Raw genomic sequence first — 9,753 nt, forward strand, 5'->3', positions numbered from 1 at the left:
TCCTTTCACTCTAAGAGGGATCAAGAGTACATACATCTTGGGTACATACTCAGATTTCAGAGACAGCAGAATCAACTGGCTATATTCTTTGCCATTAAAAGCACAGAATATTCTTACAGCAAGAGCTGAAGTCTTTCTAACCTTGAAAAAAACAACTTAAAACAGTGAAAACTTTACTTCCCAGTCAGTTCACATTCCCATCCCTATAAACAAATTCTTGTAGGTCTAAGAACAATTAAAGCAACAAGTGAATATGAATGTATCATTTATTCAAGGTGGACAATTCACATTATTAAAAGTCACAGGTAACAAATTTTATCTTGAATTTGAATCAGATGTTTATTTTAGAGTTTTCAGGGGCAGCTTCAGAGAAAGTAAAATACAAAAGATAAGCAGCACGCATCACAATCAGATGCGGTTGAGAAAAAAACTATAATATGAACCTTCAGAAGGCAATTTAAATAGCAAAAAGAAAAAACCTGACTTGGGATGAAAAAGATGCATCTTGAAGGCAATCCACTGAATGGCTTCTTTAATTATTTATTAAAAAAGTATGCAAACCATGGCACAGGCTTATCCAACGCTTTCAGCTGCGAGGAAAAGAAAACCTTGTCCTGACATATTCATTGCATAAGTCTAAAGTAATACACAGAAAATTTCAAGTAAAGGATTGTGGGCTGAAGTAGAAATTCCATTTTGTATTAAAAAAATTAGAAGGCTATCTGTTTTTCTTCTCTCCATCCACTTGTTGATCCGTTTCAGAGTCATACTGGCATTTTTCCACACATTTCCTAGGGAACCAGCCTCGTTCTCTTATTCCACCTTAAGACATGAAAAGTTGCATTAACTTGGAACAGAACATGACTCACTATAGAGGAAAAACACAGGACTGGAAGAGACATCAAGAAGTTAGCTTGTCCAACGCAGGACATCTAAATCATTCCTAACATCATTGCATGGGGACGCATGGATTCTCTCCCACTGCCTAAAACGTTTCCAGAGATCTCCAAAGTTTTCCAGTGCTCTGTCTTCCTTACTATGAGAAAAATCTTTCCTAATACCCTACCTGAATCTGTCTGTAATTGTAGTTCACAACTCCTCTTTCTGCACACCAGGGACTCAGGAAGCACCTGACAACCTTCTCTACAACAGACTTCCATGCAGCTGCACATACCCTGGCTTTCTCCTGTCTCCTTTTCCTCTCCAGGTAAGCCATCCCAATTCTTTCAGCTTTCCTTTTAAATCACATTTTCCAGTACTAGTCACATTCCCTAGTACATTGGTTACTTCAACTCTTTACACCCGATGTTCTCAAGGTGCAATACCTGCTTTTACTTGTGGCAGTATTTGAGCAGAGTCTCTGCCAATGTTGAGTAGGATGGAAGGATTACTTCATGCATCTGGGAAGCTATAGGCTTTTTTCTTTTTTGGAAGCGTTGACTCATCTTAAGATTATGATTGACTCTTTCCTCAGAAGATCTGCTATTTAATCATTAATTTTCCCATCTTGTTATTCCTGCCTACTTAGAGCATTTTGCTATACATTCCTAGAAAATCTTGTCCTATTTTTGAAGTCTAGTTCTCTCCAAAACATCCACGGTACTTTGAATTGTAATCCAGCCTCTCAGTATACACCAAGTTTCTCACCAAGACCACATTTCACCTGATTTAAAAAAAAAACAAAACCAAAACATTCCATGTAGGACAGATATTCTCTGCTAAGCTTCATAATAACCAATGCAATACAAACCATTACCATGCTCCTTTTAGTGACTCATTTAGTTTTGAATTTTGAAAGAGTTCATTGGTGTGAGGAGCCAAAGTGCTTCCAGCCCATGAAGTTCTCAGACCGCACCCCCACCCCCCCACGAAAAGCATGGACACTTTCCATGTAGTGACTGGTGGCTGGCGCTCTTCTGCCACACTTGCAATGTACAGGCAATAAATTAACAATTGTGGGAGAGAGACAACAGAATCCAATGCACCCTCTGGCAGGTAGAATTTTAGCCCAGTCCTAAGCAGGAAGGCTAAACTTAAAAAGACAAAACATTCAACGCAGGTGGCTGTGATGTGGCCTCTGCAGAACAGCAGAGGCTTTAATATCTTCGATAGCTACAGTTCTTAATTTCATAAATGGATGTTGAAGTCCTGGGAATTGGTCCCAAACCAAAGACATAACATTTCCTTGGTTTTATGATGTACAAAGAGTAATCCCAGGTCTTTGATGTACCTGGGGTGTTTAGATAGGAAATCTGAATGTGTTTAAGAAGAAAAAAGAAATCGTCATTAACCTCTTCAGAGTCTAAAAGTTTAACTTTTTCTTAGAATATGAAGTGTTCCCCTTCTCACTCAATCTTCAATAAACTACAAGATGAGTGCTCTTCCAGTCTGACAGATTCATTCATATATCAAAACTGGCAAGTCTACCAGATGCAAAGTAAAAACTGTGGATGTGGATTAGTGGGGAGAGACACTAATACCAATAAGGTCAATCATTACACATTTTGAGAACTGAACGTGTAATATTGTCCACATTTCTAGACAGTTATAAAATTGATCTGTCATTTTCAACAGAAAAAGGGAAAATAACTGCTTCATACCATCAGCAGCTGAGTCGAGAATCTTCTCACCATACATCCAGTGTCTGGGGAAGAAAGTGTAATAGCTAATTAGATGCCAGAACTCATCTCAATATTTCTTTTAACCAAACATAAAGGTGTGGAGCCACTAACTTTAAGCCTCTTGTGGCTAAAATCAGATCCCCTTTACTCAGTGCAATTCTAGGTTCTTCAGTGCACGGTGTTGTGAAGAATGTCTTAACACCTTTAGTCACAGGGCAGCAGACACCACTGTAATCCTCTACTGCTCGATATCGCACCTATGAATTTGAACAGAACGCAGCAATATATTATTGTAAGGACATACAGCCTTGCTGACAGTTTCATACAAAAAAAACCTCCACTAATTCAAGCATACCATTAGATTTGAGTATAATGACAGCAGCTGCCGAAGGGATTCTAAATTAACTGCTTAAAAATGGAGCACGGGCATCTTTATTATCATGTTTCTTACTGTCTGGAAACTAAGGAGCAAAACACAAAGAAAGCTAAACGCTAAGTTTAATTAAGCAGAGGTTGCACCCCACTGTTTGTGTGGAAACACAAAGTTTTTAATTGCTAAGTTTAAAATAAAGAAAAGAAATAGTCTCAGTGACTACTTACATTTATTTATACTGATATTTCAAAGTAATTTCAGACCAAACTTCAAAAATACTTACGCTTCTTACTCGCTTGTCTGCTTTCTGTTTCAGTTGCTCTATCTATAAATGATTATAAATAGGAATTTAGGCAGTGTTTAGTTTAAGAGGACTTGTGTATTCAACACAAAATGAAGACAGGTATTGAAACTATTCAACAAACACCGGAAATATAATTAGGATTTAAAAGCACTCACAAAAGCATAACTTTATTCTATCAAAAATAGGAGAACATTTGACAGAACTCCTGTTTAAGTGCATGTAGCACTAGTCAGTCTAATTTAGTTATCTGAAAAGCTGGTATGTGACTGCAAAGGAAATCAGGCAACTGGATCATGGGCAGGATTAACTTGAGATGTTGTTGAAGATCAATTACCGTCAAACTGTATTGATGACAGCCATCTCTTACTGGCCAGTCCAGGCCGTCTCCCTCAGGAATCCCAGACCATGTAAACACTTGCTTGAAGTTCTTCCATTTACTTCCCATGTCATAAGGAAAAATAAAGGTCTCACCCGTTTGGTAGTACTGGATTCTGTCTTTGGCCTGGAAAATAATTAAGAAATACAGTACTTAAAAACACACCCTACAAACTGCAATCGAGCAGCAAACATTAAGAAGGCCAGGGCATAAACTCTGTATGGGTTCATGAGACCTAAAGGCACACATTTTGAGGCAAGAGCAGTACACTCCTGCTATACTAACCCAGGCCTTTAAAACTACTTAAGGCAATCATGGCATTTAGAAGTGTGCCTGGTTTGGCCCTTCTGCCCCCCCTCCATTTACTCTTTAACAGAGTCAGCTGGCTACACTGATTGACCCACATCACACTGAGTTTATGGTATTTTTTTAAGGACTGATGTCTGACTATTTCCCAGTTAAATACAAAGACTTCCACGCTCAGTATTCTTTGATTAACGATCGTGAGCATAATTTAACAGTGGCAGTGCCTATTCTACCTCCAAGCACTGCGTATACAGGCACACTCTGCATCTCCCACATTCTGCAGACAAAAACTTTTCATTCTTTCAGTAACAATGACATCTAGTGGAGCAGCCACAGAAGAGTTCATTCTCTTTGTTGCAATACTGTCATTTGTATTAAACACTGATGTATTACAGTCTGTTCAGTTTTCAGAAGGGACATTAGCAGCCTATGGTCTACAGTAAAAATTTTAACAGATTATTCCATATTCTACTATATAGATGTATCAGGCCTTTCTTTCATATATTTATGTTCCACCATCTGATTATTCAAAGGAATAGGGTCCAGCTAAGCTAGATACCATGCAAAGAGCAGGCATTATAATACTTAGGTACTTACACACCATCAAGATCCTTATGCTAATTTTGGTACAGAATAAAAGGTAATAACAGAATGTTTTTGGACTTATACAAAATAACCTGGCAGCACTGAGCTAGTTTCTAAACATTTAGTCAGTTTTGCTGCTAAACTTAGCTTCTGCTGCTTGGCCATGTTTCCCCTGAATAAGTTCATTAAAAGCTCTACAAAGATAAGGAAAATTGAAGCAAAATTTAAATGAGAGAACACCAGGTATCTGATTATTTTCTAGTACTTCAAAACTGAGGAGAATCCTCCCAACTTTAATCAGAGAAGTAGGAAATGAGGAAAATCATGAGCCAAAAACATGCTGCCTAGAACGGGTAGGTGAACTAAAGACACGGGCAGGCATAACAAGAAGCAAAGACAACTCATGTTTCAGATGAAAACACCCACATATTCTAAGCAGATGAGCAAAGCCTCTTAAAAGGCAACAGTTTTCTATGTTCACACCAATTCCCTCAAACAAAGAAAAAATCTATACAGCTAAATGATATCTCATCTATTTCAGTGAATCTGAGCCAGTAAGGGAAAAGCTAGTTGTAGGTGTTAAGTCAGTGGTGAATTGAAATGACACCTTTGGCTTAAATCCAGAGAGATGAAGCGAGAAATTGATAAACAGGGAGAATAAACTGTCTTACAATACAATACAAGAATACTGTAGTAAAAGCTTACCTTTTCTTCAATCCACGACTCGATTGAAGTTTTATTTGTCAAAATAACTTTCATCTAAAATAAAAGCATTAGGGGAAATTAGCATTTATTTTCTTTCTGCAGAACAACATCAGCTAGAAAAAGAAAACTTCATTTAACAAAATTTGCTTTAAAGAACAGAACCATATAAAACATTCAGAATTAAGATTTGTCATAGACACATTCTAATGCTATCATCTAGAATTATACACTTAGTATCTCACAGTTTATGCTTAAAATGTGTATTTTTGTTTCCTTCCAAAGATCTCAAACATTTGAGGTAACGTATCAGGCAAGTTCATACCTATTTTCAGGGATAGAGGCATGTACTCCTGAAATACCAAGTATTTTGCCTTTTCCAGAGTTTATGAAGACTGTATCATATTTTCTTAGTTCACTAGATTTTCATCTCCAAGTTCTACCAAGAAAAGATTTTTTTTAAAAAATTGTTATAACAGAGAAACTGGGAGAAGGCAACATAAAACCCTGGAAAAGTTTCACAGCAACATAAATTCCAAACAACTGTACCTGTCTCAATCCTAAATTCTGTTTCTGGTCCACAATCAGGCAAAATTTACAGTTTTTTACTTCTTTGTAACAGAAGTCTTAAACTTACCTGGATAATGAACAGCATACCAACAGCAATAGTTGTTCCTAATGCCAGTCCTAAGGCAAATAAAGATGCAGCAAATGCAGACAGTCCAAAGGGAATAATGGGTCGAGGGTCTCTTTTGGCTGCACTCATGTCAATTTTCACAGAACTCCACCCAAAAGATATCTGCAAAGGGAAAATATCATTCAGCTCTAGAATGCTGCGACTGCTTAAACAAAACAAGCTATCAGTGAGAAATATGGCTCAGAAGGTAAGTGTACAACTTCTAACAGGTTTATATCGCAAAAGGGGCAATTAAAAAAAAAGTATTCAAAAAACTTTTCCTCTTCAGAAAGACTTTTTTTGATAGATGTAGGTCTCCTCCAGATGGAAAGCTAAGTCAAAATCACCACCTTGCAAGCTCCACAAGTTAGGCCCCAAATCAGAAAAAAATACCTGGACTCTAGCACATTAACAAAAATGCATTCACCAGCTTCAGATAGAAACTATTTGCATAGCACAGTATCCAGTTTCAATGGAAACGTTACAGGTTTTTCACCAAAAGCTTTAGCAGATAGCACTTCTCAACATTACTGCTCTGCATATACAACATGCAGCCTTCATCTGTTGCGCTCAGTTGAAGTTTTCAAGCTCTTCATTGCAACCACAAAGGCTGACACCAAAGCTTGTATTCTTAGCCACGGATCTGAGATAAGGGGTGTATTCCAGAACAAGCTTTGCTCATTGTTGCTGCAGTTAAATTTTTCCACTTAAAAACAAACCCAACAACAATGTGCTTTTTTCCCCTTAAAGAATTGGACACAATTCTAAAGAAGTGGCAAACAAAGGAAAATAAATACCATCTAACTTGAGTACTGGACATAAATAGCTATCTTCTGTGCTAGCCAAAACACAGTCTGTCTCTCCATATAAACTGCTACTATATCTTCAGCCAATGCAAAACACTAGGAAATTCACAGTGGTTATGACAAGCGACATGAAAAAAAAGAAAAAAAAATAGAAACAACTTTCTCTGAATCCTCCTCCAATTAATCAACATACTTCTCACAGGCAGAGAGCAGAACTGAGAGTACACGTTAAGTAACAAGGAATCCCACATGTTTTTTAGGAAACAAAATTGTCTCATACTTCCAGAGATAAATTACTCATTTGACTTAAATAATATTTTAAGCATTTAATTATGTTTTCTTACTCTGTTGTAAAGTTGAGTGTACATAGTCATAACAAATATGAAAGAAGCGTGAATGCATCCCAGTGGAGCTAACAGGAGAAACAGAGTGAAAGACGCATGATTCTGGTATCCACAACAGTTGTTGATCCAAGGACAATGGTGATCCATCTTCATGACACATCTGTGAATAATAAATACTGATTAAAGGACATATATGACGTTTTTCTAAAAGCTCAAAGAGGACAGGTAACTTTCTACTATTCAACCTCCATTCATTCACTTGAACACCCCAATTTCTGACAGACTAACACAGCAGTTTACTTTTTTTATTGCTATTCAGAACGGTATTTCGTGTTGTAGAGTGGAAGTGCTATCCTCCCTAATTATCCCTCCTCCTCTTTACTCAAGCTCTGTAGTTGCTAATAAACACCATATGCCAGAGCCAGCAGACAGCGGCCCTCAATGGGACATGTAAAAACTATCAACACAATAATGAAGCACTAATATTATTGCCATTTTTTTTAATAAACACACCAGGAAAATAAAGGAAATATTAAATACCCTGTGAACTACTCACAGAAAGAACATCTAAAGATACAGACAGATGTGTTAATGCCTCTTTGTTGCCAGCAGCAGACCCTCTAAAAGCTTCATCAATTGCTTATGCATTAACTTCCCACCACTGAAGGTCCCTTTTGAAACCTATATAACAAGTGTAAACACCTCAGAGGCATTCTTGTATTCAACACAAAGCTGGTTATTTTGGTGTGACTTACAGGTGCAAAAAACACCCAATTAAAAATTTGTCCATATCCTAAACCGCACTGATTTAAGAGTTGTAAAAGTCAGTAATTATAATGTTGCAATTCATCTGCACCAAACCTAAGGAATAAACAAAGAATTGCATTGCACAAACATCCAGCTCCTCTAGAAGTAAAAGTTAATTGTTTTGAAACTACTGACCTCATTATCTTTTAAGCTAGTCCATTCCCAATAGTCAGTTCAGTTTCTCCCTTTTAAAGAGCTAATTATCCTTCATTAGCATATGCTCAACTGCCACTGTACAAGTTCTTGAAATGTAATCACAATTATTAACATGAGTGTTTCTTAGCTTCGTTCAAGGTGGGCCACAGGAAGTGTCTTCATCCACATACTGAAACTTGCCACAGCACAGAAAACTTTCAGGGATAGTTTAAGCTAACTACTTCATTGCAACAGGCTAGAAATTCACAAAGAATGAGTTACTTTGGCCACAGTTAAGGGGACCGAAAATTCTTTAAAGCGTATCAGCAAAATCATTTGGGAGAATGGGCTGCAGTTTTCTGTTTTATTTGACAAAAGATAAATTATTTAAAGAACTTGCTTTTGCAAAGTCAATCATCAGGATCTGCTGCCATTTTTTAACTAAGTCCTCAATATAAAGATTCAGGAAAAGAGAGTTATTTTAAATCCCAGGATGATGCAGCCAAATAACAGCACTGCTCTACAGTTTCAGCCTCTACTTCCGAAAAGCAAACTGAGTGTGCATCCTGTGTTTATAGGAGTAACAAATGAATGCACATAATATCCTTTTACTATGTTCGCTAATAGTCCTTCAGAGCAGGACCTGTCCAGAAAACCCAAGATAAATGCAACTACAGCCTGAACTACAGGCAGCTGAAGCGGCTTGCTTTTTTTTCAAGCTGCGACAAATTCCAGTGCAGGTACTTATAATAAAAGCATCCTTTACCTCAGAACAAGTCTGTTGGAAGACTAATGCATAACAAGGCACAAACTTTTTTAGTTGACCCAAATGGCTTAATATTTCACTGAACATGCAGACCCACCCCACTTTAGTGAATAGTAAAGTTTCCCCTCAAATCAACATTTAACTCCTATTTGGAAAGATGACAGAACAGACTCTTCTACTCCCTGGGCTGCTGAATGTTTAGTCTCAGAACTTACAAAAGACTAAAAGATTTTTAGGTATTTACACAGGCTCAGTTCTTTCAGACAGTACTGCAGTGTTCTGCTAACACTGTCAAGAAGTTCTTAAGACAAACTGATTTCAAGCTAGAAAGAAAATGTTAAAGACTGCTTTATTTATTTAACTAAAACATGGTAAAACCATATAGAAATCATACAACTAGAAAGGAGAAATATTTGAAATAGGTATAGCATTCATCGGGAAGTCTTTCAAACACGTACAATGAAAGACTTGGAAGAACAAATGATCATATATTAAATCATTAGATTTAAAGCTGCTTTAATATGGACTTAAAACAATTTTAAAGACAGACAGTACCTGTTACACTTTCGACAGTGGTGTGAACGTGGTGCCTTGTAAGACTGGCACACTTTACAGTATTGGAGATACATGCAATCCTGAGATTTTTCCTTTAAACAGAAGAACAGGCATGTTAGACTTATACATAATTCTACTGGCAACATGTATCATGACACTTTCCTAAACTAATAAGAATCTTCGCTTTCTTCAGACAGGGTGTGTTTCATAACCCAACTCTATTTAATGTAGGCGGTGAAGAGAGAGAAAAAAAAAACCACAAAATGAAATAATCTTTTGGCTATCAACACCGCAACTTCCCACTGTTGACAGTTGGTTGCTAAAAGAAACAATTCTTCTGTCCGTAAGAGAGACTGCACAAGCAGGGTTTCATAGTGAAGTTCCAAGAGTAACAAAA

At 37.1% G+C, this 9,753-nt stretch overlaps 1 protein-coding gene across 1 annotated transcript; it reads right to left on the reverse strand.

Moving 5' to 3' along the window:
• Positions 1-249: 249 nt before the first annotated feature.
• Positions 250-9,448, reverse strand: ZDHHC6 (zinc finger, DHHC-type containing 6; the record flags this gene model as incomplete). Its single annotated transcript, XM_010136243.1, has 9 exons — positions 250-822; positions 2,601-2,644; positions 2,733-2,878; positions 3,278-3,319; positions 3,633-3,800; positions 5,271-5,324; positions 5,905-6,066; positions 7,094-7,253; positions 9,357-9,448. Coding segments are annotated over 9 exons (972 nt in total), but the record flags the coding sequence as incomplete, so codon positions are not given.
• Positions 9,449-9,753: the final 305 nt, after the last annotated feature.

This window comes from Buceros rhinoceros, unplaced genomic scaffold (genome assembly GCF_000710305.1).
Source record: "Buceros rhinoceros silvestris isolate BGI_N320 unplaced genomic scaffold, ASM71030v1 scaffold2485, whole genome shotgun sequence".
Taxonomy (NCBI): domain Eukaryota; kingdom Metazoa; phylum Chordata; class Aves; order Bucerotiformes; family Bucerotidae; genus Buceros; species Buceros rhinoceros.